Source organism: Onychostoma macrolepis, chromosome 08, assembly GCF_012432095.1.
Source record: "Onychostoma macrolepis isolate SWU-2019 chromosome 08, ASM1243209v1, whole genome shotgun sequence".
In the NCBI taxonomy this organism is placed as follows: Eukaryota; Metazoa; Chordata; class Actinopteri; order Cypriniformes; family Cyprinidae; genus Onychostoma; species Onychostoma macrolepis.
In genome coordinates, this window is record NC_081162.1 from 18260866 (window position 1) to 18280987 (window position 20122).

The window sequence follows — 20122 nt, forward strand, 5'->3', positions numbered from 1 at the left end:
TTGTCATATGTGTGTTTACACTGTACGTCCACTGCACTGTATTTTATTGCTATATTGAATATAAAAGTAAACTTCCTGCATACTGTTGTTCAAGATTTAGTGCTAATAGCAGCTGTGTGTTTGTGCATATAACATTTTACTTATTTATTTTACTAAAATCATTTACAAATTAACATTTATGTACAATTTCTACTGCAGGGATCCAGAATAAGGCACCTGGAGAAACATCTTTAGAGGACGACAAAGGCAAAACATTAGAAATGGCATGTATTGGTAGGCTAACAATAAACAACTAAAATTGTATTTTGGGGCCTGGGGCCCTACTGATCAGCTGGTATGCACTCAGAGGCCCTAATGGCCAGCTTTTGTTTGTCATTTTAGCCCATCTGAATGAATCAATCTGATCCCTCAAACCAGGTTTGTTTTTGTATTCAGAACTGAATGAAGAAGTTCAAACGTGAGTGAGGGTGTGTTCAGTTCTGATGTTTTGCAGGATGACTATATCATTTCTGCATCTCTTGCAGTTTGTTGTCATCCATTCAACAGGAGGGGCTACATCCTGTGTCACACACCTCAGAGTAACGGCTAACCTGGAGCCTGTGACACATTATTGGTTTTGCGTGATCGTGATCTAGGTGAGTTAGACCAATTGTAGGTCCTCTGCACTTTGTAGGCATATGTGGCTATAGAGCGTGCAACTTCTTTTTGTCTCACCTAAGGGTTGTGGGAGTTTGAGGAAGTGATCTGTGCTCAGTGCTTGTAACAAACTGCTTCCCTTCACTAAACTTTTGCTCTTGTGCTGTAGAGTCTGCCGGTCATGGCAGGGTGCTGAGAATCATTTGGACTGTCACACTCAACTAAGGAAGAACCATAAACGAGGAACCCAGAGCACCGGCATAATGGTAAAGTGCTTAGTATTATTGAAACTAGACGTTTAATTAATGAGTTCTTTTAACTTTTATGACTTATTTTGAATCACATCTAATCTGACTGTAAACTATATAACTATTTGTTGCTCCTAAAAGGCCCCTTGTTGATTAAACTCAAGTCATTTTATTCCTGTATATGCCTGTAAGTAAGTTTATATAGGGTTATAATTTCCTCATTATACGCATTACACAACAGTAGTTGCTAATTTTGAAAAGTTTCCTCCTCTGTAAATTCAAATGCTTAAAGGGTTCATAAAGGATGTGTGAAACTAAAAAGGAAGCTCAAAGAACCATATAAAAAGCATCATATAAAAGACACAGGATTTGAACTCAAACAACTCCTTAAATGGAAGCTGATTAGCCTCTGTCATTAGTCTTGGTTTAGCATCTGAGTGCACTTGATATCCACCAAAGCCTGATGCTGTCAAAGTGGTGAAATGTTCACACGTTTCCTTTGGTGAGGTGCTACTGAGGGCTTTCATGATGTCAGGGCAAGGCAGAGAGGTAGCTGAAAGCAATTTGAGGCTGGGGTGGTGCTTCTGTAGGAAGTGAGCGTTTGACTTTGTGTGGCGAGAGGTTTACAGAAAGGATTTTTCGCAACAGCACCCCAGAGGTAGGGGAAGTGGGGAAGTATGTCAGAGGGGACTTGCGGTTCTTATTGGTACTTTTTCACCACTTCTACAGCTTTCTGAAGCTTGTCTCTTTCTCAACCTGTACTAAAAGATCCAGCAACTTACACGGATCAGATAATGGATGCAAAGTTGACAGGAACCACATTATTTTAGGGATAGTTTACCCAAAAAAAAAAAAGGAAATTCTGTCATTATTCATTCACTTTCATGTTGTTCCAAACCTGTATGACTTTTTTTCTTCAGTGGAACACAAAAGAAGGTATTGAAAGAATGTTATAACTGTTTTTGACCATAAAATCAAAGTCAGTGAGGTCCAAAACAACCTAAAACCCTGTTGACTTCCATTATACGGATTAGCTATTTCAAAATGTTTAACTTCTGAATGAATCACAATGCTTTGCGTTAGCCATTTTTGGAATGTGAAGATTAGTAGGCATTTTCCACCGGTCAAGCATTTTCCACTATTACCTTGGCTATTACTATCTAGTTCCAGTGGCAAAGAGGAACATCAGTGAAGTCAAACTGTTTTTGACTTTGAAATGAAAGTCAGTAGGCTCCAAAACAACCTCAAACCCCACTTTTATTGTATGGACAAAAACAAACCACTGAGACATTTTTCAAAATATCTTCCTCTTTTGTGTTCCCGAAGAAGAAAGTCATACAGGTTTGGATGCTTTAATTAAGGTTTATTCTCTTCAAATGTCCATATATATTTAAGATTTAGCAGAGAAGTAGATGTTTATTTAACCTCAAGTGTTGTCTGCGAGTTTTATGAAGCAACAAAAGGCTTTGCCAAAGTTCTGTCAGCTGTGTTCGAAATCACAGTCTATGAATAAGTATTTCTTGTTTATTTACCTCGTGACCCTTAAAAAAGTATCGAGGGGTGAGAACCAGAAGGGCGTAAGTGACATTTCGCCAACTTTACAGGAGAGCCAAAACAAAAAATTTACCATAGTTTGATCTGACTTTGTGTACTGATTTCAATTGTTTATCATAATAATTTGTACACTCATAGATGACAGTACTTTTGCCAGTAGAAAGAGCTCATTAAGAGCTTTCATTTGATATATGTATATATATATATATATATATATATATATATATATATATCTCCATTTCACCAAAAATGTCACTTACGCCCTTCTGGTTCTCACCCCTTGGTATGTACAATGTAGTATGAATATGTGAGTATCAATGTAATCCAAACATACTACATCCGTAATGTTCTCATTTTCATGTGACCTATCAGCATCAGTGGTGTTGCTTCATTACCATTCACAAATCCTCTCCCATGGCCTCATGGGATTTTTCAGAATCACCATCCCAGCCGCGAAATTGCCAATTACATCATGAAAGCCCTCAGTAGCATCTTACGAAAGAAAACATGTGACCGTTTAACCAAAGCATCAGGCTTTGATGAATAACACGTGTACTATACTAATAAAGGCATCATGGGATAAAAAAAAAAAAGAAAAATCCCTCCTTCAGGATCTTTTCACCTTCTGGTTTATGAATACTGTGAGTTTGGACATAATACTAATTTCACATATTGCCCACTTTATAGTAGGGAAATGGGATTGTTTGTAATCAGCCTCCATCTTTACTTTCTATCATATTAGACATTTACATCAGCACAAATGTCAGTGAATCATTGTCTGATTCATTAATGTCTGTCTGTCTCGTCAAGTGGTGAATTGTGTTATCATTTCCTCTTCCCTTAATTTCATAAGAGCATTTCAGTTATTTCAATATCTTTAATTTCTGAATGATTCACAATGCTTTCATTAGCCAATTATGGAATGTGAAGATCAGATGAATGTGTTTTCGACTCATCAAGCATTTTCCTTTTTTTTTTTGTTTTGCTAGTACTAGTAGTAAAGAGGAACATTAGTGATGTACAATGAGTAACAAATATTTAGTCGTCATTCTGTAGATTTACACATCTTTGGTCACGCATTGGCAGCACATTATGAACATTATGTAGCCTGTAATATCTCAGTACCTCTTTCAGCGAATGAGAAATGTATCTTCAGAAAATCCAGTGTCAATCAAACAACAGTTAATTCATTTATAATCTTATGAGTCTATACCTCTGTTGTAGCTCACATTGGTACTATGACCACCCTCCATGTGTGATGTTTGAGCTGCGGTTGAAACGAAGGCTAGGAATTCAGACCACAAACCCAGAAAAGGGTTTACAGCTTCTTAACGGTGCAACACATCAAAAGAAAAGAAGCCTTAAGGAGCTTATTTAGAAAAACATCTGGTTTACCTCAAATTTAAATGCAAAAATGTAAATTTAGAGTGCTTTCTGTGTAATAAAAATGTGTTGAATTGTGCATTTCGTCCCGATTACATATAAATACAAGCAGACAGCAGTGTTATTATGCTTAGTTATAGGTTATTTTGCAAAGAAAGCCACAACCTTTAATTGTACATAGGATATCATACATCAAAATGTGACACAGACACACAGCTGGTATATAACTTCCTTACATCTGCTGCCTGTTGCTTGGAAACTATCTGTGGTTTCCTGTCCTATTAACCACAGACAACCACCTTAGTTCAATCACCTAGTTATTTAGACTGGACCAGTTCCAAAGTATGGTAATTTGAGAACCTAGATAACAACCTACCTACAACCAGCATTGACTATAGCTTACCGTTACCTATACCTCAGTAGAGTCATCATCCCCATTTAAACAGACGTGTACTATTTATTTGTAATGTTGTGAGATTTGTGTACTCCTTCCATTGTACTTTATTTTGACTTGTATAAGAGGAAACCTTATACATATTGTACTTCAAAAGTCATCTTGTAAAGGATTTAACTATGCTTGTCATGTAATGCCGAACATCTTAAACCATTTTAAAATCTGAAGATTAACACATTCTCTTTTTTCCCCACCAGCGCACAACATTGCAACATTTTTAGAAACATGTTTTCGATTTTGTATTTGTGAAGATCATGTTTCCTTTTAAAACAAGTAACCTACATATAGGTATACATAGATGAGCATCTCGGTTCAGCTTTTAGCTTCTCTCCTTCTCTATCTGCAATCACCAGTGGTTAGAAATAGTGGTAAATACTTCAGTTACAGGGAAGATTGAAAGAGGAACTGGATGCTGTAAGTCTCTGTTTGGACCGTGACTAAGTTTTCCAAAGGCAGAATCTTTCACTTGCTTTGATATCAGTGCAGTATGTCACTTTTACAACCTTTGCTATTTGTACGGGATATATATTTAGAAGTAAAAGGGTGACATACTGCCTATGTAATCAGAAAAGTTTCCATCCTTTTAAACAAACTGTTGTTTCCTGTTGGGTTTACTATAGTTTAATGCCACTAATGCATTGCGATACATTGAAATGCTCTGGCTAAGATATACCCTAAGCCTCCACAAAAGTCAAAAAGCCTCTTCAAAAGTCAGCCTGGCTACATTCTTGTGTGGGACGCCCACTTTTAACAATTTAATTCATGATGGATAAAATCCATCCCTATATATATTTTCAGTTTGTTTATGTAAGTAAAATGGATTGTGGATTTCATTCCATATTAGATTTAGACTCCTTGATTTCAGCATCAAGACACCATATAATCTCTTCTGACTTCCTGTAGACCTGTTCAGTTTCTAGTAATAAAGAAAGCATGGGTTCCTTGAAGAATTTTCAGTAGGTATTTAGAAATATTCTAGTGCTGTCAAATGATTAATCGCGATTAATCGCACCCAAAAGTTTTTGTTTACATAATATATGAGTGTGTACTGTGTATATTTATTATGTATAATATAAATACAAATGCATGCATGTATATATTTAAGAAAAATATGTTGTTTACATATTAAATATATTTACATATATATATATATATATATATAATATAAAGTATAATAATATAAATATGTAAATGTCTGAACATGTAATTAAAAAATATATGTACTGTATTATATATACATAATAAATAAACACAGTACACATACATATATTATGCAAAAAATCTTTTATTTTGGATGTGATTAATCGCGATTAATCGTTTGACAGCACTAAAATATTCATTTAGAATTTATGATTAAAATAAGTCATTTGCTACAGTCATGGCCAAAAATATCGACACCCTTGGTAAATATGATCAAAGAAGGCTGTGAAAATTAATCTGCATTGTTAATCCTTTTGATCTTTTATTAAAAAAATTCACAAAAATCTAACCTTTCATTGGATAATAAGAATTTAAAATGGGGGGGGGGATATCATTATGAAATAAATGTTTTTCTCAAATACATGTTGGACACAACTATTGGCACCCCTAGAAATTCTTATGAGTAAAATATCTCTGCAGTATATTCCCATTCATATTCACAATTTTGAGCACTCCAGGGTGATTATGAACATGAAATTATCCAGCCATGGCTTCCTGTTTCACAGAAATATAAATAGGAGGGAAAACAAAGCCCAAATTCCCTTAATCATCCATCACAATGAGAAAAACCAAAGAATATATTTCTGATGTGCAGCAAAAGATAATTGAGCTTCACAAATTAGTGAAGTGGCTTTAAGAAAAGAGCTAGAGCAGTGAAAATTCCCATTTCCACCATCAGGGCAATAATTAAAGTTTTCCAATCAACATAAAATGTTACGAAATCGCCTGGAAGAGGACGTGTAATGCACGGTGAGAAGGAGAGTTTGAGTGGCTAAAGACTCTCCAAGGACCACAGCTGGAGAATTGCAGAAAATAGTTGAGTCTTGGGGTCAGAAAACCTTTAAAAAAATTGTCAAACAGCACCTACATCACCACATGTTGTTTGGGAGGGTTTCAAGAAAAATTCTCCTAGCTCATCCAAAAACAAACTCCAGCATATTCAGTTATCAGACACGACTGGAGCTTCAAATGGGACTGGCTTCTATGGTCAGATGAAACAAAAAAAATGAGCTTTTTAGCAGCAAACACTCAAGATGGGTTTGGTGAACACAGGGATAAAAAGTACCCCATGTGTACAATGAAATATACTGTTGTATTTTTGATGTTGTGGGCCTATATTTCTGCTGGAGGTCCTGGACATCTTGTTTAGACACATGGCATCATGGATTCTATCAAATACCAACAGATAAAAAATCAATAAGTGACTGACTCGGTTAGAAATCTTATAATGGACCATGTTTGGATCTTCCAACCGTACAATAATCCTAAAACAACACAAAAATGGGTCACTGAGCACAAAACCAAGCTTCTGCTATGGCCATTCCAGTCCTCTGACCTGAACCCTATAGAAAATGAGTGGCGTGAACAGAAGAGAAGAAGCACCAACATGGAGCTGGGAATCTAAAGGGTCTGGAGTGATTCTGGATGAAGGAATGGTCTCTGATCTCTTGTCAGGTGTTCTCTAACCTCATCAGCCATTATAGGAGAACATTTAGAGCTGTTAAACTAGCAAATGGAGGTTTCAAAAATTATTGAATAAAAGGGTGCCATTAATTGTGGCCAATGTGTATTAGAGAAAAACATTTATTTCATAATGATATATCCCCCCATTTTAAATTCTTATTATCCAATGAAAGGTTAGATTTTTGTGAATTTTTTAAATAAAAGATCAAAAGGATTAAAAATGCAGATTCATTTTCACAGCCTTCTTTGATCATATTTACCAAGGGTGCCAATATTTTTGGCCATGACTGTATATAAGCACTACTGCTATTTCCTACATAACATAAACTCAAATCTTTGTTGTAAAATTCCTACGAATGAACGTTGTGACTCTATTCTCTCTCTCTTTCTATCATCTGTCCTTCAGGGCAGCAAGTATCACTGGCAGAGCCAGAATGTCAAGCAGAGTGGGGTTGATGACATGGTGCTTCTCTCCAAGATCACTGAAGATGCCATCGTGGAAAATCTCAAAAAGAGATACATGGACGACTACATCTTTGTATCCTTGATATCAAAGGGATTTAAACAACACTGTTTGTGTTGTTGCTGTAACTGTTTTTAAGGCTTCGAAGTTTTTTCTTCCTCTTTTGCTTACGTGCATCTCAATAATTAGCACACACTCACTTCCTGATTTTACATGTCGCTTAGCAGCCACTCTTTGGTTGTTACATGAAAACAACACATGACTACTGTTTTAATTACATTTTATGATCTTTTTTTAACGTGTTGAACTGAAAAACAGAGTTGGGTTTAATTTAACTGGGTTGTTCATATGTCCTTAACTGTGATTTGAAGACTTATATAGGGCCTGTATTGATATCGGTGAATCCCTTCAAACAGATGCCGTACTTCACTGACCGTGAGATTGAGCTCTACCAGGGAGCTGTAGGTCAAATACATCAAACACTTACTGTCATTACAGTAAGCATTAGAATTTACCATGATAATAGGATGTCAGATTCACAGCTATCTTATTTTTTCTTCAGGCCCAATATGAGAACCCGCCACATATTTACGCTCTGACAGACAACATGTACAGGAACATGATGATTGACAGCGAAAATCAATGTGTCATCATAAGGTTTGTGGTGCTCGCATGATACATGCCGCCTGTTTCAACACGGATTCAAACCAAAGCCCACTTTCACATGCAGGCCACACCTCCAGATCAAACCGCTGGAGAAGAAATATCAGGGAATTCACATGACTCGTTTCTGGTTTAACATTCAAATAAATCCGTCTTTGTATACATTTCCAGTTCTGAGAAAGCGGTCTGTGACATTTCACTGTCTAACAGATCAAGACGAAAGTTGTGCAATCCACTGCATTTTCAAGCCACTTCAGCCGTTTTGCAGAGATCCACATTTCAGTATAGGTGTCATTCACTGATATCATTTTTTACTCTCTTTGGTCCCATTGTCACTGTTGGCAGTTCCTTCCCTTGTTTGTCACACCCACAAAAGTCTTTGCAGCAGTGGTCACCATTCTTAGTATAGTTTCCTTCCTGATTTACACAGGCAGTGGAGAAGAGCTTTCAAATGTTGTTTCTTAATAGCTCTCTGAAACTAAAGGCTGCTTGGAACCTTGCTGCCAAGCTGAACACAAGTTTGTATAAAAGTTACTCTTTAGGTACCTTCCAAAGGGCCAAACCATCACATTTAATGAACTAGAACAAATCAAGCGAGGTTTAGGCACGACCAAGCTAAATTTAATAACAAAAATGACTATCTCTCAGTAGAACCAAATAAAAAAGTTGATTTAATTTAGTTCCTTCAAGCATGCCATTTTTATAATTTCAACCAACCATTGATATACAACCAGGATATTATAGACACTGAAGTGTGTATCTGATTGACCAAATAGGGGCATCTTAGTGTCGCAAGATGTGTCCTGATGCTTTCCTACTTCCATTTTTTGGGTCTCAACCAATGAGGGTGAGAATAGTCATATGTAGACGTACAAATGAATTCAGCTTACGACTACTACAATTTCTTTTTTAAAAAGAATTAAAAAGAGGTTTAAAAGCCGCTACCCACAACTTCCTGTGACAGTGACGTCACCTTTTAAAAGCATGTTTGTGTGTGTGTGTGTGTGCGTGAGAATGTGAATTCAAACAGCACTGATGTGCAGATGATGAATCACGTTCAGGGCCGCTAAGTGCTAAGCAGAACTGTATTGTTGTGCCCCCTCCCTCAAATATCATGGAAAAAAGCGGCTATTATAGGGGTCAAAATAGAACTTTAATAAAATATAAAAGTAAATAAATTACAATTGTAGATGTTACCTATGGCTATGATTTTATTAATACAGTTGTCTGATTGATTTTATTGTCTCATTCATGTTGAATCAGAGAGATTTAACAGAAGGGAGTTGTGTTCTTCTCTTCTATATGTTTGTGTTCAGTGGGGAAAGTGGAGCAGGAAAAACAGTTGCTGCTAAATACATTATGGGCTACATCTCTAAAGTATCAGGAGGAGGAACTAAAGTACAGGTAACAACTGTGTTTGAAATACCTTTTTACCGTTTTAGAAGCAAATGGCAGTTCTAAAACATATGCTGTGTTGTTTTTGTTGTTCAGCATGTGAAGGAAATTATCCTGCAGTCAAACCCTCTGCTGGAAGCCTTTGGCAATGCGAAGACAGTCCGCAACAACAATTCAAGTCGCTTTGTGCGTTTCACACTCACATATATGCAGCTTAGTTTTATGAATTTACAACACGTAAACCTGTGTACCATTACTGTGAGTAATGCTAGCTCGATTGACAGGGCAAATACTTTGAGATCCAGTTTAGTCGAGGAGGAGAGCCAGACGGAGGGAAGATCTCCAACTTCCTGCTGGAAAAATCAAGAGTCGTGAGCCAGAATGAAAATGAAAGGAACTTTCACATCTTCTATCAGGTACAAAAATCTTCTAATTATAGGAATGTTTTTTTTGTTTAGACATTGTCTTAAATGTCAAATATTTTAATTAAGTCACTGAGATCTCAGGAAATTTATTTATTTATTTATTTTTTCAAATCCACATCAGTCACCATCAAAAATAAATGTTATATGTAACATTATTTAAATAATGATTTAATGTATTTATTATTTAAATATATTAAATATTTAATGAAAATATGTTATTTTTCCCAGAGCTGCATCTGGAAAATTCATAGAATCAAAAGACTGATCACACTAAATTTTCAGATAATACTAATGGGTAGCATGAATAGCTATTGGAATAACCAGCTTTCTCTCTTTTTTTTTAAGCTAATAGATGGTTGCACTCCTCAGCAGAAGGAAGAATTGGGAATTATGACCCCAGATTACTACTACTATCTGAACCAGTCCGGAACATACAAGGTGGATGGAACTAATGACAGCAAGGACTTCCAAGAAACCATGGTATATATTTTCTTCAATATTATCATGCCAGATTATGTGTGTCTCCTCTCAAACACTTTGAGAACAGTTCAGTTTTGGCTACTAAGACCTTTGTTAACCCTGATTTTTGATGTCTACAGGAAGCCATGCAGGTGATCGGCATACCGGAGGTTTTTCAGAGGCAGGCGCTGCAGATCGTAGCTGGCATCTTACACCTGGGCGCCGTCAATTTCATTGAGGCAGGAAACTATGCGCAGGTGGAGAGCACGGACTGTAAGTGATATGTAGATGGAGTTTGGCCATTTGCTGTTCTGAGTAATAATAGTGAGTGATTATTTTTATCTTTGGAAATGTTCTGTTACACTTTGCATTGACATCTTTTACCCTTGTTTCAACCCAGTACTGGCATTCCCTGCATACCTGCTGGGAATCGACCAAAACCGTCTACAGGAGAAGCTCACCAGCAGGAAAATGGACTCCAAATGGGGTGGTAAATCTGAAACCATCGATGTGACTCTGAACAGAGAACAAGCGAACTACACGCGTGACGCTCTCTCCAAAGCACTCTACGCCCGTTTGTTTGACTACCTGGTTGAGGTTAGTGAACGGCGTATGAACACCCAATAACCCTTGGTTGAGGGAAAAAGGTCATTTTTTACCTTTCTCTGTCTGAGCAGGCAATAAATAAAGCCATACAGAAACCCATTGAGGAGCTCAGTGTTGGTGTTCTGGATATTTATGGATTTGAAATTTTCCAGGTGAATATCCTCTCCTTTATATCCTATCCTCTGATTGTTATTGCATATTATAAATAGGCAATTTTAACCTTCTAATCATTAATCAGCCAATTAGGTATATTTGTCATTTTAATTAACAATTCAAAAGCCTGGGGGCATTAAGAGTTTTGAAATATTAAAAAAATACTACTTCAATTCAGCAAGAATGCATCAAGTGATGGTAAAGACATTGATGTTACAAAATATTTCTATTGCAAATAAATGCTGTTCTTTCAATTCATCAAAGAATCTTGATAAAAAAAAATTGTCATGGTTTTTCTGTAAAAATAATAAGCAGCAACTGTTTTCAATAACTGTTTTAAAATATATTAAAATAAATTATTTTAATGTTATTTCAAAATTGTACCGTAAAACTGTTTTACTGTATTTCTGAACAAATAAATACAGCCTTGGTTAATAACATGGAAAAAAAATCTTAATGACCCCAAACTTTTGAACGTTAGACATATTTTGTGTTTTTAATGATTATTTTCAAATGTGAAGGTTTGTAAGTAGCATCCTGTGAAAAATTAAAGTAAATTTAAATTTAATTCTATTATTAATAACAATTATCTTTTTTTTTTTTCTCTAGAGGAATGGTTTTGAGCAGTTCTGTATCAACTTTGTGAATGAAAAGTTGCAGCAGATCTTTATTGAGCTGACACTGAAAGCAGAACAGGTACAACAAACAATTCTTTCAATATACTTTTCACTAGTATCTCTCTTGATGTGTATAAAGTCTCAATCGGACTTGTTGCTCTTTACATCCCACAGGAAGAGTATGTACAGGAGGGCATCAAATGGACACCCATAGAATACTTTAACAACAAAATTGTGTGTGACTTAATAGAAAATAAACTGGTAAGCATGTAGAGAGACTGTACTATATGAATGAATAGCACAATTAATAATTAATACAAATTTGTCAACTGTAACCCTGTTCCCCCTCAATCCCAGAATCCTCCCGGCATCATGAGCGTGCTGGATGATGTGTGTGCTACCATGCACGCCAAAGGAGATGGAGCTGATATGACTCTGCTTCAGAAGCTACAGGCTGCGGTGGGGACACACGAGCACTTCAACAACTGGAACTCTGGTTTCATCATTCACCACTACGCTGGCAAGGTGTGTTACGACTTTTGACCTTCAGTGCTTACCAACCTCAAACTTTTGAACAGTAGTGCATATGCTGTATCACTCCTAAATTGCTTCTTATTACCTACTTCTTTGATTCAGGTGTCGTATGATATCAGCGGTTTCTGTGAGCGAAACAGAGACGTGCTTTTCCCTGACCTCATAGAACTGATGCAAAGCAGCCAATTGTAAGTGCTAATTCTCTCTTTCTCTCTCGTCATAAGAATTGTTTATATTCAGAGGTTGTTTTAGGTTTGGTAAAGGGTAGATAACTTAATATAACAGGAAGCCAGGAACAACAGAACAAAGACAGATGAGTGTAATCAATTTTCCCTGAAATACTGGTTTTCTACTCCTGGAAAGCACTAGCAAATTGGCATAACCCCTTTTTTCCATAATCTCAATCAACATGTTCCAAACATCCAAAAATATTTATCTCTCTGGCATTGCAGTGACTTCATCCGGAGCCTCTTCCCAGAAAACCTCAACACGGATAAGAAAGGTAGACCGACCACTGCTAGCTCAAAGATCAAAGTAAGACCAATACCTTTAATAAACTCTTACTCTTCTGAGGATCAGCACACTTGTCACATTTCCTTTATCTGGAGTCACTCTTTGACTGTCTGGTCCACAGAGACAAGCCAACGAGTTGGTTAGCACACTGATGAAGTGCACACCGCACTACATCCGCTGCATCAAACCCAACGAGACCAAAAGGCCCAAAGACTGGGAGGAGAGCAGGTGAGTCGTGTTGATTCAAATAAGACTCCAGATATTTTGCAAGGATGGTGTAAATGAACTACAACATGTGGTATCCATAAATTTCACTTTTATGTTCCCAGAGTGAAACATCAAGTGGAATATCTGGGCTTGAGGGAAAATATTAGGGTACGACGTGCCGGCTTTGCTTATCGTAGAATCTTCAAGAAGTTTTTACAGAGGTAAGAGCAAGCCTGAATAAATATGTTGGTCATAAAACATGTTGAAAATGTGTTTACACAGGTATTTTAGTAGCATTGCAGTCCAATGCTTGAATTAGCTCTGGGGTTTTCCAGTTAAGTGAATTAACCTCAGGCGAGGGAGCTCAAATAAATTAGTCTCTGGTGTTAATCTCTGCGGAAATATTGCTGATGTGTTAATCTACAGCGTCACGGCTTTAGCTATCATTTTTATGCTGATGACATCCAAATCTACACGTCATGCAGGCCTTCCCTATCCACCCAAATCGACAAAATTTCTGTTTGCGTGCAGGATATTAAAACTTGGCTTAACTCTAATTTTCTGAAACTAAATATGGAAAAAACCGAGATCATCATCATTGGTACTCCTGCACTTACCACCAAAGTTCCCGCTGACTTTACTTGTGATATTACTGGCACTCTAATCACTCCATCTAGTATCGTCAGAAATCTCGGTGTTATGTTTGACCCATCTCTTTCATTTCAGTATCATATTAACTCTCTCTCTAAATTGGCATTTTTTTCACTTACGACGAATTGTCCAGCTCCGTCCTTTCATAAGTACCAAAGATGCAGAAACTCTCATTCACGCTTTTGTCTCATCTCGTCTCGATTACTGTAATGCCCTCTTCATTGGCTTGCCAGCTACCACTATTGCTAGATTACAGTATATTCAAAACTCAGCCGCTCGTATTCTCACTGCACCAAGCGTTCAGCCCACATCACCCCTATTCTAGCTGATCTGCACTGGCTACCAGTGGCCTATCGCATCAAGTTTAAAATTATCCTGCTTACTTTTAAAGCCTTGAATGGTCTGGCTCCTTACTATCTCTGCAATCTGCTCCACCCCTATTCTCCACCACGTTCATTGCGGTCCTCTGATTCTCGCCTTCTCACCATCCCTCGATATCGCCTCTCTTCCATGGGGGGCAGATCGTTCAGTGTTGTTGCCCCTAAATTATGGAACTCTCTACCCAGATCACTCTGTCTTGCCAATAGCCTGTCTGAATTTAAATCGCTGCTCAAAACTCACTTGTTTTCAGAATGTTATCTTTCTTAGTTAACCTCTGTTTACTTTGTTTTATGTTGTATATTACTCTTTGGATTTCTGATGTTGTTTTCTTTCTGTTTATTGTTCGATGTTTTCCTCCCATTTCTGATGTTTATTGTAAAGTGTCCTTGAGCTCTGGAAAGGCGCTATATAAATAAAACTTATTATTATTATTATTTATCTTGACCTCTCAGGAGTGCTCATTTTAGGGGTGATTTCCCAGGCGTGTTAATCTCAGCACTAACTGAAACACGCTTGTGTTTTGCTAGGTACGCCATTCTAACAGCAGAGACGTGGCCATGTTGGCGAGGCCCTGAACAGCAGGGCGTTTTGCACCTCTTGCGTTCTGTTAACATGGACACGGATCAGTACCAAATGGGTCGCAACAAAGTCTTCGTCAAGAATCCAGAGTCGGTGAGGCTCAAAAAGTCACAAAAATAATAAATAAGACCTAGGACTCCTAAAAGAAGGCCATTAATAAACTGTTGGTCAAATCCAGACTTTCCCTTAAGTAACTTTTCTTGTTTCGACTCGCATTTCTTTTAACTGTAGCTATTTTTGCTGGAGGAGATGCGAGAGAGGAAGTTTGACACGTTCGCCAGAACCATCCAGAAGGCGTGGAGGAAATACATCGCTAGGAGGAAATATGAACAGATGCGTGAGGAGGGTGAGTGCAAGTTTACAAGAGTACAAAACCTGGAGACTTCCTACAAAGGTAGCATCCTAACAGTCATAGAACTTCATAAGTGACTGATTTGAAGCAGTCTACATAGGCAGCAACTCACAAACATTTCAAAAGACTTTGCTGTTAGCATTTTGGCTAAGCTAATGGCAGTATCCTCTAATAAGCATAAAAATACACTGCATATACAAATATTGGGTACAATAATCTATTTTCAAATACCCAACTATTTTAGGTGATAATTTTAGATGATTTAGTTTTAAAATAAATAGATATGGTAGCATATGGTAGCCTATACCCTGTAGAGAAAACTCTGTATGTGAGGTAGTTATTCTGTCTCTTTATGTCATTTTCAGCCTCTGATATACTGTATAACTTTAAAGAACGACGTAGGAATAGTATAAACAGGAACTTTGTCGGCGATTACCTTGGAATGGAAGAGAGACCTGAACTCCGGCAGTTCATGGCCAAGAGGGAGCGAGTCGACTTTGCAGACTCGGTCAGCAAGTTTGACCGTAGGTTCAAGGTGAGAAACTAATAAGCAAAATTATGTGTACAGTTAAAAGTTTGGGGTTGGTGAACTTTTTTAATGTTTCTGAAAAAAAGAAAACTTGATTTGATTATTATCAATGTTTAAAACATTGCTTAGTATTTTTGTGGAAACAGTGATTCATTTTTCAGGATTCTTTTGTAAACTTTAAAAGAATAGCAATTATTTCAAATAAGGGCATAAATAAGCTATAATTATTTCCCACTGTTTTCTTTAGTCTATAAAGAGGGATCTAATACTGACACCGAAATCCATCTACCTAATCGGTCGGGAAAAGATAAAGAAAGGACCAGAGAAAGGCCAGATAAAGGAAGTTCTGAAAAGAAAGCTGGACATAGGAAGTGTCCGTTCAATCTCTTTGAGGTGAGTTGCTGCCTCATACACCCATTTTACAGGTAAAAAGTGTATGCTGGTGACATATGAATAAATATGTATTTTTAAGAAACATATGTATGATTGTGACCACAAGCAAAAGGGTAGATTCTTAGTCTAAGAATACAGTGGCTTTTTTTTTGTAGCAATAACACGTTGCGTATTCAACAGGGAGCGGCTATGAAGATGATTTATAAATGTGTAAATATTTAACTTGTAAAAATCTCAATTGCATATCCCAAAAGGCATTACACATTTAGCAACAATCAGCTAGATGTACACCTGCTTTCAAAATTATTGTCTGTTATTTATACTCTGTATTTTGCTCTCTGGGCCTGAGCAAATGTGATAAAGCTGTTCATTTATACTGTGTCTGCTTCATACACAATAATGCTTACGTGCAGATTTATTGCTGTGTGACACAAACAAGCTGCCAGACCACCACTGCTGCTGCAGCAGAAGAGCTTATACGGAAGTTCTGCGGGGTCAAACTATTTGCAAAGTGCAAAAGGGAAATTAGCAAACAGGAAATGAGTTCATATTTAAGGCAGCTCAGTTCTTGTTTTCTACCTTATATGTCAAGTCTGAGAGAGAATGAAAGTGGTTTTGAACAAGAAGGAGAGGGATGGTGATTGCCTACTCCTTATGATGATGATTAATAATGATATATCAAAGACGCATGAAGATAATGTGAAAATCAATTACACATTAGTCAATAATAACATTTTCTGCGCTTTGATATTTCATCAGTCGTGCCCTCTCTCATCTCCTCTCCTCTTTTGTCCTTTATTGCTCATTATTCTTCTTCTTCTTCAGTGTGTAAGTTTGAGCTGTGCTCACAAGTGATGAGAAAATGACATTTGTTTGATTTGATTTATATATAAATTTGCTGCTAGGTCTTCCTTGACATGGTTTCTTCATAATCACACCCAGAACTCTTTATATCTTTTATACTTGGTGAATGGTATCTATTAATAAAAAGAAAAGTTCATAGGAACACAATTCTGTTTTGGTAGCGATGTAGGCTTACAGATGGGGTATATGGGATTTTAAAAATGTTTTTGAAAAAATCTCTTATACTATATTGATTAAAAATACAGTAAAAACAGTAATATGGAAAATTTAAATACTACAATTTAAAAGAACTGTTTTCTATTTTAATTTTATTTTTTTTAAACTGTAATTTCATCCTGTGGTTATTACTCCAGTCTTCAGTGTCACATTATTCCAGTATCCTGATTAATGCTCATGAAACATTTCTTATATTTGTCAATGTTGAAAACATTTGTGCTGCTTAATATTCTTGCAATATTCTTGAAACTATGATACATTTTCAGGATTATATATGTTTTATAATGTTTTTACTGTTTAAATGGAAATATTAATTTTTTTGAGAAACACTGACCAAGACCACTCTAGAAATGCCCTCAAAAACACTGAACGAATGCTGGGATTATAAGTTATATTGAAATTTATTCAGGAAAAGTAATTTTTTGTCTTCTTTAATTTCCTTCCAGCACAAGGCAAGATGACTTCTTCATTCTTCATGAGAATGAGTATGACAGTCTTTTGGAGTCTACATTTAAGACTGAGTTCCTCAGTTTGCTTTGCAAGCGTTACGAGGAGCAGACCCGAAGCAAACTCTCTCTGTCCTTCAGCGACAGGTGCTGATAACTCTCTATCTCTCATTCATAGCATTAGACTCATTCCAGTGCAGAACCTGAATGAATACTAATGTTTTGTGCAGGCTGGAGTTCAGAGTGAAGAAGGAGGGCTGGGGAGGAGGTGGCATGCGTGTGGTGGTTTTCCAGAGGGGACAGACTGATTTAGCTGTCATCAAACCTGGAGGAAAGACCCTCACTATCTCTATAGGAGATGGACTACCAAAGACATCCAGTACGTGAGATGGATAGATGAATGAAGAGCGTCAGCAGTGACAGAAAACTGTACATTGAGCTTCACTGCATGTACTTTTTGTTTTTCTCCAGAGCCAACCAGGAAAGGCATGCTACAGAGTCACGGAGGAAGAAACCAGCCACAGCACAGAGGTAGAAAAATTCTTAATTTAGTTCAAATTCTGAGCTGGAACTGCTGTGTTGAACCATGTGGATACATTTTTATTCTCTCTATATTTATTGAAACCCTCCATATGATATGATTTTTAACAGGCCATCAGAACGGGGCAGCACAGTTTGCCCGGGCTGGTGCTCAACAGCACCATCAGCCGCAGCAGCAGAGGGAAGCGACGTACTCCATGCCGATGAGGAACCCTCCACCCAGCAATCCTCTTCCTAAACTGGGATCGCAGAAGAATCAAAGAGGCTCCAGGCCAGCCCAGAATCAGTCCAAAAACCTCGACTTCCTCAATGTGCCTGATCAGGGAATGTCAGGGTAAGAGAACACTGATAGAAAACATCTCAAATCCAGGTTTGTAAATACTAAACAGTCTAAAACTTTCCAGAATGCAGCGGAAAAGGAGCATCAACCAACGGCCTCCACCGGCCCCCTCTAGCCGTCCCAAACCTCAGCCCCGACCACAGGGCCCTCGCTGCAGAGCGCTTTACCAGTATTTTGGCCAAGATGTGGATGAAATTAGCTTTGATGTCAATGACATCATAGACCTTATCAATGAAGGTGTGACTTGTTGTGAATTCGATTTAATTGGCTGTTGAATTGTTTCTAATGTTCCTCTGGGTTTCCTGTAGATCCGTCAGGGTGGTGGCGGGGGCGGATTCATGGGAAGGAGGGTCTCTTTCCTGGGAACTATGTGGAGAAGATCTGATCTCTGCATGTCAACGAGGTCACACTGATGAACCTGCACCTCTAACCTCCACTAGATCATGGAATTTCTTAGGCTCTGGGAATTTTCCCTCAAGTCAAGTATTTTTGCAGACTTTAATGACATTTTTTGTATTTAGTTTTTTAAATAGACAAATTTGTTATTACAGTTTTGAGGCTAAGAGAGAGCATACACTGTTTACAAAGACTCTGCACTGTCCACAAATGACCACTTGATTGCGCTGTTGTGCAGGTTGAAAGATTTTCAAAAACTTTCTTTTTTCAAAGAGAAGAACAATCACAGCTTTTTCCTTACTCTGTCTAATTTCCTGAAAACTATATGTAAAAAATAAGAAAATATGCATCAGTTTTTTATGCTTTTTTTATCCTTTTTCTGTGTAAAATCTTCAATCATAAAAAGTATAAATTGATGTCTGATACTAACAGTATTAAAGAGAGCTTTGTTTAACAGATCTCAGTGCTGTACTATATTAAAATTTAAATGACATCCTGTAAAGAAATATGTATGCATGTGTGTATATATATATGTATATATATATATATATATATATATATATATATTTCCTAATGTTTTAGCCACAAATGTGATTATACTCTTAAAAATAAGGAATATGTCAATTAGGATTTTGAATGAAAAGACTGATCAAGCTTTGTTGAATGGGGAATTTGATCAAGTTTGCATCTGGAAGTATGTAGTTATTACCTCTCGAAGCAGTGAAAACTTGGAGCCAAGAATATTGGAAATTAGAGCCAAGCCTAAATAACTTTACAATGGAAATGCCTTTTTCCTTGTTATCTTTCCGTCTAATTTCTGTGGTATATGCATTTGATGTGATATTTGGATTGGATTTGCAGTTGAATAGAGGTTATTAGCCCCTGGCACAAAAGGTGAATGACAGAAAAGTGTGTTCTTTGCAGGTAAGTGTATGGGAGGACTGGTTGAGCAGGTGAGTTCAGACTGAAAGTTTTCTCCCTGACAGGTGCACAGAGACGCTACAACAAGAAACATTATGAGAGTCAGTCCTCATTTTCCATGCTAAACATTTATGCAAAAACCAGCATGTTGCCGAGTGTAAAAAAACAAATACAGATTTAAGCCTGGACATTTGCATGTGATCCTCATGTTAATGAGCGGTGACATATGTTCCTCTGGGTTAAAAATAGATATTTTCTTTTAGGATATTTGTACAGGATACAATGTACAGGCCAACATAAATTTTACTATGGTAACCAGTAACCAAAATACCTGTTACTGCTTTAAAATGTTTACTATTGAATCTCCTTGAACAGCTTGATTTTACACAAGTCATGTTTCTTTTCTTATTGAATATCAGATGACAGTAGAAAAAATGACCTTTGCATGCTTGTTTTTAATCAGATTTATCAAATCTTGGTTTCTGTTTGTTTTAATTAAATTAAATCATATTTATTTGTATAGCCCTTTTTAACAATACA

General features: G+C 37.0%; 1 protein-coding gene across 1 annotated transcript; it reads left to right on the forward strand.

Moving 5' to 3' along the window:
- Positions 1-608: 608 nt before the first annotated feature.
- myo1f (myosin IF) lies at positions 609-19115 on the forward strand. The gene is made up of 29 exons (XM_058785542.1): positions 609-635; positions 806-902; positions 7346-7477; positions 7774-7863; positions 7965-8059; positions 9382-9469; positions 9557-9646; positions 9745-9876; positions 10231-10365; positions 10485-10617; positions 10745-10941; positions 11022-11102; positions 11713-11799; positions 11895-11981; positions 12078-12245; positions 12357-12442; positions 12707-12788; positions 12889-12995; positions 13097-13195; positions 14534-14678; positions 14817-14931; positions 15303-15472; positions 15714-15859; positions 17386-17532; positions 17616-17764; positions 17857-17916; positions 18037-18259; positions 18330-18502; positions 18574-19115. The coding sequence occupies exons 2-29, from the start codon at positions 900-902 to the stop codon at positions 18648-18650; spliced, it is 3297 nt and encodes a 1098-aa protein (XP_058641525.1). The 5' UTR covers positions 609-635; positions 806-899; the 3' UTR covers positions 18651-19115.
- The last annotated feature ends 1007 nt before the right edge of the window (positions 19116-20122 follow it).

Excerpts from the sequence above, each read along its gene's own strand:
- myo1f (XM_058785542.1), top strand. Across the intron at positions 13,196-14,533 it reads TTCAAGAAGTTTTTACAGAG|GTACGCCATTCTAACAGCAG; the intron begins GTAAGAGCAAGC and ends GTGTTTTGCTAG. Across the intron at positions 15,473-15,713 it reads AGTTTGACCGTAGGTTCAAG|TCTATAAAGAGGGATCTAAT; the intron begins GTGAGAAACTAA and ends TGTTTTCTTTAG.